The sequence below is a fragment of the Astyanax mexicanus genome, chromosome 1 (assembly GCF_023375975.1).
Source record: "Astyanax mexicanus isolate ESR-SI-001 chromosome 1, AstMex3_surface, whole genome shotgun sequence".
Classification (NCBI taxonomy): Eukaryota; Metazoa; Chordata; class Actinopteri; order Characiformes; family Acestrorhamphidae; genus Astyanax; species Astyanax mexicanus.
The window spans coordinates 131,450,086-131,465,055 of record NC_064408.1 but is presented as its reverse complement, the minus strand read 5'-3'; the positions used below and the strand labels follow the sequence as shown (position 1 = coordinate 131,465,055).

At 38.3% G+C, this 14,970-nt stretch overlaps 1 protein-coding gene across 1 annotated transcript in view; it reads right to left on the bottom strand.

Moving 5' to 3' along the window:
• LOC111197509 (NACHT, LRR and PYD domains-containing protein 12-like) overlaps positions 1–7,735 on the bottom strand; it is a 592,302-nt gene extending 584,567 nt beyond the window's left edge. The window contains exons 1-2 of the mRNA XM_049479820.1: positions 7,589–7,735; positions 5,432–5,480 (exon numbers count right to left, since the gene is read on the bottom strand). Coding sequence (XP_049335777.1) covers positions 5,432–5,480; positions 7,589–7,635 — 96 coding nt within the window. The 5' untranslated portion in view covers positions 7,636–7,735. The remainder of the gene's footprint in view (positions 1–5,431; positions 5,481–7,588) is intronic.
• Between the last annotated feature and the right edge of the window lie 7,235 nt (positions 7,736–14,970).

The window sequence follows — 14,970 nt, the reverse complement described above, 5'->3', positions numbered from 1 at the left end:
AGGGATGAGGGATCTATATATATATATACATATGGAAAAGAGAACTAAGGCAAAAAACACGAAGGAAACAAAGAACCGCTGAGAGAAACAATGAAATACTATGAGAGACAAACGCCAGTGGTTAGTGCGAAGACCGACGAAGACAAAGTGGCACAGGGGAACTATTAATACAAACAGGAAACACATTAGAATTGGAAACACCTGGGGAAAGGGGGAAAGGGTGGAGCTACAAATGAGACACACGTGGTGGGAAACTACTGAGAAAAAAACACAGAGGAACACAGGTCACATGGGGGAAAACATAAGAACAGACAAGAGACAGGGCCAGGACGTGACAATACTGTATATCTTTTATCCTTTAGTGTGGGAAATTTACATTTTAAAGCAGAACTTTCAATCCTTGCCTGTGTTTATGAGACACTGATATGAACTAAATTTAACTAACATTGTTTAATTATTATTTGTATACTTATATATATATATATAGATATAGCGCTTATAAATACACTGTTTTGCTATTATTTCTTTTCTTTTTTTAACCCTCCTGTTATGTTCATTTGTCAGGAACAGCAATGGTGTTCCCAGGTCAATTTGATCTGGTTCATGTTTAATTATGCAATTAATATAAAAAATATTAATTATCCAAAATAATAATTATCCAAAATAATGATTATTTAAAACAATCCAAACAAGCAGTGTCAATATTTTATTACTAACTACATTGCTAATTATCCTATCAATATTTAGTGCAATGGTTTTCATTACCTCTAACAGGTAATTATTCAATCAGGACAATTACTCGTTTAAAAAAAAGACATATTGTCCCTACTTTACTACTTTTGAAAGACCAACATATTAGACATAATAGTTTTACATAACATTAACACATAACGTAAAATTTTGTTTTATTTTTTGTTATTGGGGGGCAATTTGTTGACACTAATTACAACAAGCAGAAGAAGTTTTATACTAAAAAAAATACTTTTAACTATTTTTTCTAGATCTTCAAACTTTTAAATGGGTCAATTTGGCACGTAACATAACAGGAGGGTTAACTTGCCTATTATAATTATTATAATTATTCATAATACTTTTTAAATATATTGTTAACTGTATTAATATTATTGTGGCTGCTGATGATAATAATATGAATAGTCTAAATAATACATTAATAACCTGATTTCAGTATAATATAGTACAGTCTGAAGAAGTCTGGACACTTGAGTTCAGACTACGGAAACAACGGTACTTCAAACGTTATTTCATCAATGTACTGTACCTCATTAGTTCAATGTTAGAGTCTGTTTGTAAGGGGGTGCTTGCACCGTAGTCCTCCTGCCTCTAGAGGGAGGCCACCTTCTGCCACTCTTCCTTCTACAATAATCAGGCTGATTGATCCCACCTGGTTAGTGCCTTTATGAGGCCTGCCCACTGTTCAGACACTGCAGATTCTTTAATCTGTTCAGATTACACCAGAAGCAGTCTTAGCCTGAGGGCACTCAAGACCAGCACTGAGACCTAATTTGGCTAATTTAGAACACCTGCTTACAACCTGTTTAAGGGACTCCAGCCAGATACTCAGTGCTGGATCTTCTTTTCCCCCTCTTTCTCTCTCTAGTTTGTTGTAGTTATTAGTGATGGAAAAAGGGGGGCTTTTGGGAGATCGAATCAAATGAACCAATTGATTCGGAAAATGATCCGATCTTGTGAGACGTTCGAGTCATCACACGCCACAGTGACATCTAGTGGCCAAGTAGGGCCTACATCCACAACTTCCCAGCAAGTTTCAGCGCTGTGCTGCTGAATCTGAATCTGTCAGACAGCGACATCTATCGGTTAATGAGTGTAGTTCAGGCGGAGCTCATCAGTGACTGTGGAGATGTGTTAGCTTGCGAACCTTATTCCAGGCTAATAGGGCTTTCTCAAAACTAAACAGCTTTAGAGAAAGCTTAGAGTAGTCCCGTAGTCTGTTTTAATGCCGAGTACATTATATTATATAAATATATTACCTCTCTCTGAAAAGCACACCACGACCCCAAAGAGTAGTTTGCACACAAGCATTTCACAGTGTGAAACTCTTTACACCACTCTTTGCTTCTGTTTATCAAGATTTTTGTATTTATTTTGGCCCTGTTGTAACCTGGGGGCTGTTCCACGAAGCGAGCTTAAAACAGCGGCGTTTATTTGAGTAATCCTCGCTTGAGTTAGCCAAACAAGTCACTTCCAGCTAGATCCGTTCCACTAACGAAATCCAGACTCAACCTGTTCCCACTAATTCAAGCCAGGCTTTTTTAATCAAGGCTTGTGCACATGCACACGGTGTTTACACAGCCTCATTAATCGAGCCCTGAAAAGCCAAGAAAAATGTTTAAAGAGGTGAAGGAATGCGGTAAGGAATTGGTAAGTCTAATGTGCAGGGAAATGTTAAATTACATATTTTAGTGTGTATTGAGTGTGTATTTATTGTGTGAAATATTTTAGCAACCAGAAATAAAACAGCTGTTGCTGCTACTGGTGGTGATGTCAATCACTGCCTACAGCCTTCAATGTTGGCTGCTCTTTTTATAGCCTACATTTTTGCTAGTTTATATCACCTGTATGAAAATACTGGTAGGGTAGTTGTCTATATCCATTCACTTTTTGTATTGAACAAATATGATCACATTAAGAATTGATATAATTATGGGATTACAAATTATTACCTAAAAGTAACTTCATCTTAAAGTACACTACCGTTCAAAAGTTTGGGGTCACATTGAAACGTCCTTATTTTTGAAGGAAAAGCACTGTACTTTTCAATGAAGATAACTTTAAACTAGTCCTAACTTTAAACAAATACACTCTGTACATTGCTAATGTGGTAAATGACTATTCTAGCTGCAAATGTCTGGTTTTGGTGCAATATCTACATAGGTGTATAGAGGCCCATTTCCAGCAACTATCACTCCAGTGTTCTAATGGTACAATGTGTTTGCTCATTGGCTCAGAAGGCTAATTGATGATTAGAAAACCCTTGTGCAATCATGTTCACACACCTGAAAACAGTCTAGCTCATTACAGAAGCTACAAAACTGACCTTCCTTTGAGCAGATTGAGTTTCTGGAGCATCACATTTGTGGGGTCAATTAAACGCTCAAAATGGCCAGAAAAAGAGAACTTTCATCTGAAACTCGACAGTCTATTCTTGTTCTTAAAAATGAAGGCTATTCCATGTGAGAAATTGCTAAGAAATTGAAGATTTCCTACAACGGTGTGTACTACTCCCTTCAGAGGACAGCACAAACAGGCTCTAACCAGAGTAGAAAAAGAAGTGGGAGGCCACGTTGCACAACTAAGCAAGAAGATAAGTACATTAGAGTCTCTAGTTTGAGAAACAGACGCCTCACAGGTCCCCAACTGGCATCTTCATTAAATAGTACCCGCAAAACACCAGTGTCAACATCTACAGTGAAGAGGCGGCTGCGGGATTTTGGGCTTCAGGGCAGAGTGGCAAAGAAAAAGCCATATCTGAGACTGGCTAATAAAAGAAAAAGATTAAGATGGGCAAAAGAACACAGACATTGGACAGAGGAAGACTGGAAAAAAGTGTTGTGGACGGATGAATCCAAGTTTGAGGTGTTTGGATCACAAAGAAGAACGTTTGTGAGACGCAGAACAAATGAAAAGATGCTGGAAGAATGCCTGACGCCATCTGTTAAGCATGGTGGAGGTAATGTGATGGTCTGGGGTTGCTTTGGTGCTGGTAAGGTGGGAGATTTGTACAGGGTAAAAGGGATTCTGAATAAGGAAGGCTATCACTCCATTTTGCAACGCCATGCCATACCCAGTGAACAGCGCCTGATCGGAGCCAATTTCGTCCTACAACAGGACAATGACCCTAAACACACCTCCAAATTGTGCAAGAACTATTTACAGCAGAAGCAGGCAGCTGGTATTCTATTGGTAATGGAGTGGCCAGCGCAGTCACCAGATCTGAACCCCATTGAGCTGTTGTGGGAGCAGCTTGACCGTATGGTACGCCAGAAGTGCCCATCCATCCAATCCAACTTGTGGGAGCTGCTTCTAGAAGCGTGGGGTGCAATTTCTCCAGCTTACCTCAACAAATTAACAGCTAGAATGCCAAAGGTGTGCAATGCTGTAATTGCTGCAAATGGAGGATTCTTTGATGAAAGCAAAGTTCGATGTAAAAACAATGTTATTTCAAATACAAATCATTATTTCTAACCTTGTCAATGTCTTGACTCTATTTTCTATTCATTTCACAACGTATGGTGGTGAATAAGTGTGACTTTTCATGGAAAACACAAAATTGTTTGAGTGACCCCAAACTTTTGAACGGTAGTGTACCTGGGCATCATTAATACTAATAAATGTGTTTTTGTGATATAGAGTTTATGCAAATAAATCTTTGTGGAAAATAACTGCGATTAAATACTGTATTTCATTTTACACTGACCTGAATTTGTTAAGATTGAACCAATAAATTGCACTGTGCAGACACATATCCAATACAGTACAATACTCAATTAAATGTATAGAATTATTATATGATTTGCTGCATCCACTGCAATTTATTGGATAAAACCGATTTTTGTTTCCTACCCGCAGACTATGGCGTCACATGGCTCATCCAATAGAAGAGTTGCAGCTAAGCTAAGCGTCAACTCTAGCCTGGGACAGAGCAGGTTTGGACAAACGTATATGTTGCTATAGTAACTGGACGAGGCTTAAGTCTAGCCTCTTTCGTGGAACCAAAATTTGGGCAAAATGAGCCAGGCTTGTCTTAATAAGCCTGACCTATTGAGTTAGCTTGATTCGTGGAACACCCTTTGAGTCCACCCTGATGAAGATATCCATTAGGGAGTTAGAAATAAACATAGCAGCAATCCTGAGGTAAATCTTACCCTCTGTTTGGATTGCTGCCTTGTTACACTGTTATACAGGAAAATCCCTCCTGTTTGTTTTCCCACACATGGCTCTGTTTAGTTTCTGACTTGACTCAGCCCTAGCCCCGCCCTGTCACCAGTGTTCGCATATGTGTTTAATTTGATAACCTGCCCCCTCATTATCTTCTCCAGGTGTTTCTTGTTTCCTGAGCTCTGCTTATACCCCAGGTTTACCTGTGTTCTGGGTCATGTTTTGTTTGACCCTCCGTGTAGCCGGTTTTGTTTGATATCTTTAATCTCTTTTTCTTTGTCTTGCTGGTATTTTGTGTTTGTGTCCTAGTCTTAGTGTTTTGTTACTTTTTATTTTCATTATGGCTTCAAATAAAACCTACTTGCATTTGCATCCTGAATCCGTCTACACTCCTTTATTAATGCTCTGATATTTATTATTTTATTAAGATTTGTAATACTGTGCTCTTTAAAAAAAAATATTTATGAAACAAATTTTAGATTAAAAGAACACACTCACACACACAATAACAAACCTTCAATGTGTCGAGCTTTTTCTTGTAAATGTCCGTCTTCTCTTGGGTTCTGTGGGTTTAATAGGAAATCAGCATTGTGTTTCTGCATAAATAAACAAATTAATGTATACTCACATTTAAACACAATATGATCTTTACAGACTTCACACAACAGATGAATGCTGGTGCTGTATGTAGTCATGTGAAAAATTAGGACACTGCATGAACAATATCGGTCCCATTTTAGTGATCTATAGGCGAGCCATGCACCATGCTGCTTGATTTAGGGCTAAGTGTGTCTCTGCTATTCTAACCACGGGAAAATTACACCTTATGTTGCACAAAATGCACAAAACATACTAATTATCTTAATTAATCATGAGCTGTGAAGAAGCTCCAGCAGCTCATTTACGGGAACAGAAATGTTATTTTATTTACTATTCTGTTTATTGTTGAAGTAAAAGTTGGGTTTGTGCTGCTGTGTGTTCATGTGTGTGTAATAAGTGGTGCATAGCATGGTGGTGGTGTATGAGGTGTTAGTGAGTGTTGAGCTGGTGGTACAGTGGGTGGATCAGATACAGCAGTGATTAGCAGTGATTAGCATGGTGGTGGTGTATGAGGTGTTAGTGAGTGTTGAGCTGGTACAGTGAGTGGATCAGATACAGCAGTGATTAGCAGTGATTAGCATGGTGGTGGTGTATGAGGTGTTAGTGAGTGTTGAGCTGGTACAGTGAGTGGATCAGATACAGCAGTGATTAGCACTGATTAGCGTGGTGGTGGTGTATGAGGTGTTAGTGTGTGTTGAGCTGGTACAGTGAGTGGATCAGATACAGCAGTGATTAGCAGTGATTAGCATGGTGGTGGTGTATGAGGTGTTAGTGAGTGTTGAGCTGGTGGTACAGTGAGTGGATCAGATACAGCAGTGATTAGCAGTGATTAGCATGGTGGTGGTGTATGAGGTGTTAGTGTGTGTTGAGCTGGTACAGTGAGTGGATCAGATACAGCAGTGATTAGCATGGTGGTGGTGTATGAGGTGTTAGTGTGTGTTGAGCTGGTGGTACAGTGAGTGGATCAGATACTTCAGTGATTAGCAGTGATTAGCATGGTGGTGGTGTATGAGGTGTTAGTGTGTGTTGAGCTGGTTCAGTGAGTGGATCAGATACAGCAGTGATTAGCATGGTGGTGGTGTATGAGGTGTTAGTGTGTGTTGAGCTGGTACAGTGAGTGGATCAGATACAGCAGTGATTAGCACTGATTAGCATGGTGGTGGTGTATGAGGTGTTAGTGTGTGTTGAGCTGGTACAGTGAGTGGATCAGATACAGCAGTGATTAGCACTGATTAGCGTGGTGGTGGTGTATGAGGTGTTAGTGTGTGTTGAGCTGGTACAGTGAGTGGATCAGATACAGCAGTGATTAGCAGTGATTAGCATGGTGGTGGTGTATGAGGTGTTAGTGAGTGTTGAGCTGGTGATACAGTGAGTGGATCAGATACAGCAGTGATTAGCAGTGATTAGCATGGTGGTGGTGTATGAGGTGTTAGTGTGTGTTGAGCTGGTACAGTGAGTGGATCAGATACAGCAGTGATTAGCACTGATTAGCGTGGTGGTGGTGTATGAGGTGTTAGTGTGTGTTGAGCTGGTACAGTGAGTGGATCAGATACAGCAGTGATTAGCAGTGATTAGCATGGTGGTGGTGTATGAGGTGTTAGTGAGTGTTGAGCTGGTGGTACAGTGAGTGGATCAGATACAGCAGTGATTAGCACTGATTAGCGTGGTGGTGGTGTATGAGGTGTTAGTGTGTGTTGAGCTGGTACAGTGAGTGGATCAGATACAGCAGTGATTAGCAGTGATTAGCATGGTGGTGGTGTATGAGGTGTTAGTGTGTGTTGAGCTGGTGGTACAGTGAGTGGATCAGATACAGCAGTGCTGCTGGAGGTTTTAAACAAAAAACTGCTGCACTGAGAATAGTGGGCGGAGTCCTCACAGAAACCTTGAAGAGCACTGACTGGCCAGAGAGAATCTCACACAATACAAGAAGCCTCAATCTGATAATATGGAACACATTAGATGTAAAAAGAGCAATTATTTGAAGATGACACTAAAACAGACCCTCATGAAGATGAGAGTAAAGTGTTGAGTAAAGTCTGAGTATTGAGGGATGTTATATAAAGTTACTCACTCTGGGTCAGAAGCTTCTTCTGCACACTTGCAGTTTTTACCCCCCATTATGAAGAGTTTCCCCTCATAAACTCACATCTGGAGACGGGATACGTGTCCCTCTGTGAACAGATCATCCATAAACACAGAGAACTGAGAGACTCGTCAACATGATCAGCTTTATCTCATCTACAACCCCAATTCCAGTCAAGATGAGACGTTGTGTAAAAACATAAATAAAACCAGAATACAACACAATACAATACCATAATCATTTTCAATAAATATTCAATTGAATCCACTACAAAGACAAGATATTTCATGTTCAAACAGATAAACCTTATTGGTCTTTCAAGCAAGAATTGGAAAGAATTCCACCTACAAGCTTTAACTATTAGTGTCCTCAATTCAACAAAAGCTTGTTGAGTGTTAAAGGAAAGGGGATGAAACACAGACAGAAACATCATCCTGTACAACTTCTTTACAACGTGTTGCAGCCTCAAATTCAAAATGAGGGAAAATTTGCAAAAAACAATAAAGTTTATCCACTTGAACATTAAATATTTTATTTAAAAAGAGATTAGCAAATTATTGTAGTCTGTTCTTAAGTATGTTTTACACAACGTCCCAACTTCATTGGAATTGGGGTTGTATGTGAAATGAGAACAGAATATACAGTGGTGTGATATCTTTTTTTTTGCATGTTTTCACTCTTAAATATTTCAGAACATCAATCACCATTTAAATATAAGATAACACAAGTAAACACAAAATGCAGGTTTTACATGAAAGTTTTTAATGGAGAAAAAAATCTAATCTACATGACCCTGTGTGAAAAAGTGTTTGCCCCTCCAGTTAAAACATAACTGAGTTCAATTTCTCTAGCCACACCCACACCTGATTACAGCTACACCTGTTCTTAATCAAGAAATCACTTAAATAGAACCTGCCTGACAAAGTAGACCAAAAGATACTCAAAATATAGACACCATATTCGTATCCAACAAAACTCAGGAACAAATGAGAAAGAAAGTAATTGATCATATCAGTCTGGAAAAGGTTGTAAAGCCATTTATAGAGTTTTGGGACTCCAGAATGCCACAGTGATTCACTATTATTCACTAATAGAGAAAACATGGAACACTGGTGAACCTTCCCAGGAGTTACCAGCCGACCGAAATTACCGCAAGAGCGCAGCAACGACTCATACAGGAGATCCCAAATAACCCAGAACAACACCCAAAGAACTGCAGGCCTCACTTGCCTCAGTTAACCCTTGTGTGGTGTTCATATTTTTGTTACTCGTTTACTTTTGTAACTTGTATTAAATTCAGCTAAATTAAGCAATTCTACATTAAAATGCTTTACACATGCTTGCTTCAACTAATTTGCAATATAAACAGCTTACATTGTTAATATTTGCCCTTTACCTTTCTTATGTTACATTTCTTTTAAAAAGTGCTACTCTTTTTTTATTAGTTTTTTAATAAAATGTAAAAGAAAATGAATTAAACTCAAGATTTGAGTAGAAAATTTGTTTAGTTTCAAATTTACAAATGAAGCAATGTTTATTAGCCCTTGGCTAAACATACTGTATGTAATATAAATGTGCAGGGAGGGGGGTGGGGGGGTGTACAGTGTGTGTTTATAGAAAATGAGTTTTGATATATGTTCTTCACAAAAAATGAGCCAATGCCAATGAGTTTAAGGTAGAAAAAATATTTTTTTTGTATCATTTGATGAAAAATTAAAACGGATCCCACAGACCCGAACACCACACAAGGCTTAAGTAAGAAACTGGGAAAAAATCTTTCTCATTTGTTCCTTAATATCTTTGGAAATTGGCAAGATGTCTAGCTTTTGAGTATCTGTTGGTCTACTTCACTTTGAGTAGGTAGGTCCTTACATAATAATAAAAACCTGTATTTCTCTCCATTTTGTGTTTACTTGTGTTGTGTTGGACTAATATTTCAATTTGTTTGATGATCTGAAACATTTAAGAGACAAATATGCAAAAAAATAAGAAATCATCTTGCGCCACTTTAGCTACATAATGTGATGTGATGAGGGTTCAGGTACTCCAGCAAAATTCTTCCAGAAAATGTTACAAGAGTATAAAGATGCAGACAGATAAATGTGTATGCAGTATCAACATGCTATCAACACATCACTGCCAAATTACGGTTCAATCATAACTCACAGTCAGAGAAGCTGAAACAGACTCTAACGGGGTTAACAATTTTTATCTGTCACAAACAACATGATCTGCAATATTTGTAATATGAAATATTGACATGCAAAGCTGCCCATGGAAGCCCTTCTAACCTGAGTAAACACATTCTCAATCACTAAAACCTGAAAAAGCGTATTTGATATCCTGAAAGCCAAGTCCCCTGCAGTAGCTACCACTAATGTTAGCAGCGATTTGAAATATCCACAAATTTAGAAAAATAAAAAAATTAAGTGAGGTGCTTCTGATGCCGCCTCATCAAATCCCAAGGTTGGCAACACAAGGTCAGCGGGTAGATTACAGCTGAGGGTGTGCCAATAAGAGAAGTTCTTATTAAAAAAATGCAATAAACACAAAGAAAAAAGTAAAATATGGCATGCACTTGTTTGTGGTGCACATTAAGTGGCAACACTCACTCTGAGTGGCTGTGTGTCTGAACCCAGCCTTTCTTTGGGCTCAGTCAAGTGAATAATTACACTGCTGCAATCCATTGCACTCAGAAGTCAGAAATCTGACATTTAAATGTTGGCCTGTACATAACAAAGTTTTAAATATAGGGGATTTACCTGAAAATGGTAGTAAAAGAAAGGACAGATATGTAGTTCTGTTTCTGATGTAAATGTGTTGATTAAAGCTGGTTAAATTATGTTTATTGAGTGTAAACCTCATTTCTGTTTCTTGTTCAGTTTCTGCAGTAAAAGCGAGCGCAGCTTTCTCCCCAGCTCTGCTGTGCCCTCAGCTACCGTAATATATGGTTTAAATTAATCCCCTTTACAGTGAACAATGGCTAGAGTTTTGTGAATCTGAGCCTGGGGGGAAATTTCTTTAACAGCACAAGAATTAAATTGTTGATTCCACTGTCTACATGCTAATGCAAATGCTTATGTAACCTAGACAGCATCTGGTAACATCCGGGGTGGGTCCATAAAATGGATCTGGTCCAGAGTCCACTTGCACAACAGATAAATCAAATGTCTTACGTTACTGACCTTCACCAGCCCAGTTTCTAGCGAGACGAGAACTAAAAAAAACTTAATTATTAGCTGTATTATAAGGTTTCCTGTGTGCCTGTTAATACAGCGTTTTATTTTAATTTTTTCTTAAAAAAAACAGGGGCTGTGCTAGGTATTTTACTATGTGCAGTGTAGTAGATTAGCTGTGAGGCTCCAAATGAACAGAGATTCTTTGTACGGAGGTTCCCGGCTGCGGAGAGCATGGCATGTTTAGCTTAGCTTAGATACTGGTAAAAATAGTGGTATTTGTACTAAGTGTGAGTTAGTTAGCACCTTGGTGGATAAGGTGAATAAGTTAGAGCTGCACGTCCGGGGTTTAATAAGGGATAGACAGCAGGATTCACTGTTAGCAGCCCCAGGTGTCTCAGGGAGAGCTAGTACCCTCTAGACTCCGGCCTTAGAGCCCTCACAGCGGGGCGAATGGGTAACGCCTCGGCAGCATAGTCGAAAGGCTACGGCTAATGCTAATGCAAAGGCCAGAGCCAGCCCACCTGAACACCACGCTCCCCCAGTTCACGTGTCAAACAGGTTTGCCCCGCTAAGTGAAGCTCCCACTGAGGAGCCTGTTAAAGGTACTCTGGTGATAGGAGACTCTATCGTCCGACACGTGAAATTAGCTACTCTTTAAATTTTTTAAGTTTTGCAAGTTTTATCAGAGGAGGTATGAGGGCCCCCACAGTTCCTGCACTTTTTAGGAAAGGAAGATCATGTCCCTCTTTTCCACAGTTGCAGCATATAATGGTACCCTTGCAAGTGGAAGATCCATGACCAAACTTTAATGTCAGAAATGCTGAAGTCATTAGGGAAAGTAGTAGCCCATATTCTTCCCCTATAGTGCTAGTAACTAAGAAGGATGGAAGCCTTAGACTTTGTGTAGACTATAGACAGTTGAATTCCAAGACATGTCGCAGTTCTTATCCACTTTCTAGAATTGATGAATCATTAGATGCATTTTCTGGAGCAAGATGGTTTTCTACTCTTGACCTGGCCAGTGGGTACAACCAAGTTCCTGTAGCTGAAAAGAATAAATTCAAGACTGCTTTCTGCACTTCCTTTGGGTTATTCGAGTTCAATCAAATGCCGTTTGGATTATGCAATGCACCTGGTACCTTCCATCATCTCATGGAGCGTATGTTTGGGGACTGCCGTTATCAGTCTGTCTTCTCTGCCACTGTAGGACAACATATGGAAAGGCTGGAAGAAGTGTTTGCCCAGCTTCAGAAGCAGAAACTGAAACTGAAGTGTAATCTTTTCAACATAAAGTCACCTCTTGGACCGTGTTGTCTGTGTTGTGGGCTTTGCAAGTTATTTCTAACATTTTTCGCAAGTTAATCCTGACATCTACTGGTAGGCATTCATGGTTCAGCAAAGTGAACTGAAGTCAACAAACAGCATTCTGATGTAGGTCTAGATGTGTTAGAGCAGTGGAGACGCAGTGGAGAAGCGATTTAACTGATATGCAAACTGGTAGGGGTCCAGGGAGGGGGAGGACCTGATGTGACCAATCAGAGAAGACATTGTGCTCATATGGTTTGTTGGGGCACATTTTGATGTGTTTAGGTTTGTGCCTGTGTAAAAACAAACCAAACCAAGGGGAAACACTCCAAATAAATGAACTCACCAATTGTTTCAGACAACAGCAACCAACTACAGGTTGGTCTCATTTTCCTAATTCTCTATATGCCCATATATAAGCAGTTTTTATTCCTACACGATCCCTGTCCCCCCCGTACCAGTTGGGATCTGGGACAAGCTGAAATCCAAGTTATTTTTCTACATTTGGAATGGGGAAATGTCCTTGTATTACGTAATCAACTATTCAGTGTTGTAAAACAGAGGGAGGTCTCTATTTCCATAATTTTAAATTATAACCCAAGACTATCCACTGGCAGTGTGGCTAAATGTGCCTTTTTAGACCAATAATATCATACTTGATATCCACATGGAGCACACATTTAACCACCCAATGGGATATTCTATCTACAACAAAATATTTTCGTTTTTCAACTGTATCTTGTAGAATGCTCTTTTAATATGTTAATTCATTTTAAGTCTTTTTTCCCCTTAAACTGACAATATCATCGTCTCCTCACAACTTTAACCACTCATGTTCTTTCACACATATCCCTCCCCTTAACCCTAAATACCACAGTCAGTCAGATAGAGAGAGAAGGAACGATTCTGAACTCCTGAACCTGACAGACTGGTTATGATAGACTGAGCTGTTCTCATACGTTTCTGTAAATAAACTCAACTCAACTCTGAACATCCAGATTCCTGATCAAATATACAGACTCTGATTTACAGGATCTTCTTTCTGATCATTTCTGTAGTCTTACTTTTTATATCTTCTAAAACTCAGAACCACAAGATGGTTCACTGGAGATGTATATATAGATTTTATTTAACTCTATATGCACTTGATGATCTCTCCCCTCTGTGATGTATATTTTCTAGGAGAATCAGGGATATTTATGTGTTATTTCTGGTTATTTCCATCACTCTCAGTGTTCTGGAGACACTTTACTTCTGATATATCAACACTGAGAGAGAAAAGATTACGGCTAACTCCAGATCTATATCTTTAAACAACATTTTAAACCTTTAGTTATCATCATATCATCATAGGAATCTACTACTGTCTGCTTTTACAGCTGCAGAACTCATACTGGATAATCGATGGATCCCACCTGAACACTGTACAGAAGAGTCTGGATCATAACTCTACTGGACCTCATTTCCATAGAACAATCTACAGATCAGATACATGAAGCTAAGACCAGAACTGTGAAGAGAGACGACACACTCATTTTAATAAAGTGAAGTCGCTCCTTTAACAAGTGTGAATTATCTTGTCTATTAAACCTACCAGCTGGAATTTACTTTATTTTTCTTCTGTTTTTTTTAGCTTCACTTTTATAGAAGTCTGTTCTTCAGGGCTGAGGAATGAGGAACGCTCTGTATTTTCCTTTTGTTCAGGAAGAAAAAACAGTTGAAGGACATTTTAATCACATCAGAAAAAAAGTAATCAACATGGAGAGCAACGTCCAATCAGATTCAGCTGTAGCTCATTATCATACAGAGATTAAAAACAGTTTTAAGAGGAAGCCAGTATGATGTACAGTCTCTTAGACTATAAGGTAGAGTAGAGATTAGCACACTGCTAGCTCATTTAAATGTTTTAAATGTTGATATTAATACGTTTGTGATTTTTCCTTCTTTTCTGGGTCAGGCTCGATAACATAACATCAGTTCAGTATAATAAAGTGAACTTATTCAGGATCTAATCAATCCTGGATTCTGAAATCGATTCGGGTGTGAAATGAGTAAAATAATTTAAATTCATGAGTAAAAGAAATTCATTTCATGATGTACTGTATGATGATTCCAAAATGAACCAGTAGATAAATGACACTTTCTTTCTGAAAATAATGTTTATATTTGAGGACAAATCTCATTTATTTGTATGTACAGGTGTATTTCTGGCATTCATACCACTTCTGAAAATGTTGATAAAGGTCCAAAAATGTCCAAAAACCCTAATTAATGAAATTATCTACTGTATAAAGAAAACCCACTGCTGACATTTGAGTTATAGTCTCCATTAACAAAATGTTCCATTATTTATTTACAAAGAATATAACTACATTGTGTAATGGTGTTGAGTTTGATATTCCAAATCGTGTAACTATGTACTAATCAGAAATGAACTCATTGTAATTACACTGTTTATTACACTGTAATAAAAGCATTGTAAAATGCTGTTACTCAACATGTATTTTGTGAACGACAGTCGACACAAAGTTAAATTAATTCACTTTAATAATTAGAATCGACTCCCACATTTAATTACAGGAAATCATCATATGACCTCTGTTAAAGGGTATGTTTTGAGGGTATTAAGGTATCGATCTCTGTGAAGCTTTGAACTAATGGTGAATACATTTCCATTGTGAACAATAAAGACTATCTATTTATCTATACTGAGCTTTATGACATCATAGTGAAGGCCATACATAATATGACATGACGAAAAAAAAACACTAAAGAACAGATTTATACTATTTTATGTGTCAGTAAGTCAGCCATAAGAAAGTTTAAGTGTGTTCTAGATTTTTTTTAATTATTAAAAATATATAATTTCCAAATAATAAAAATTCA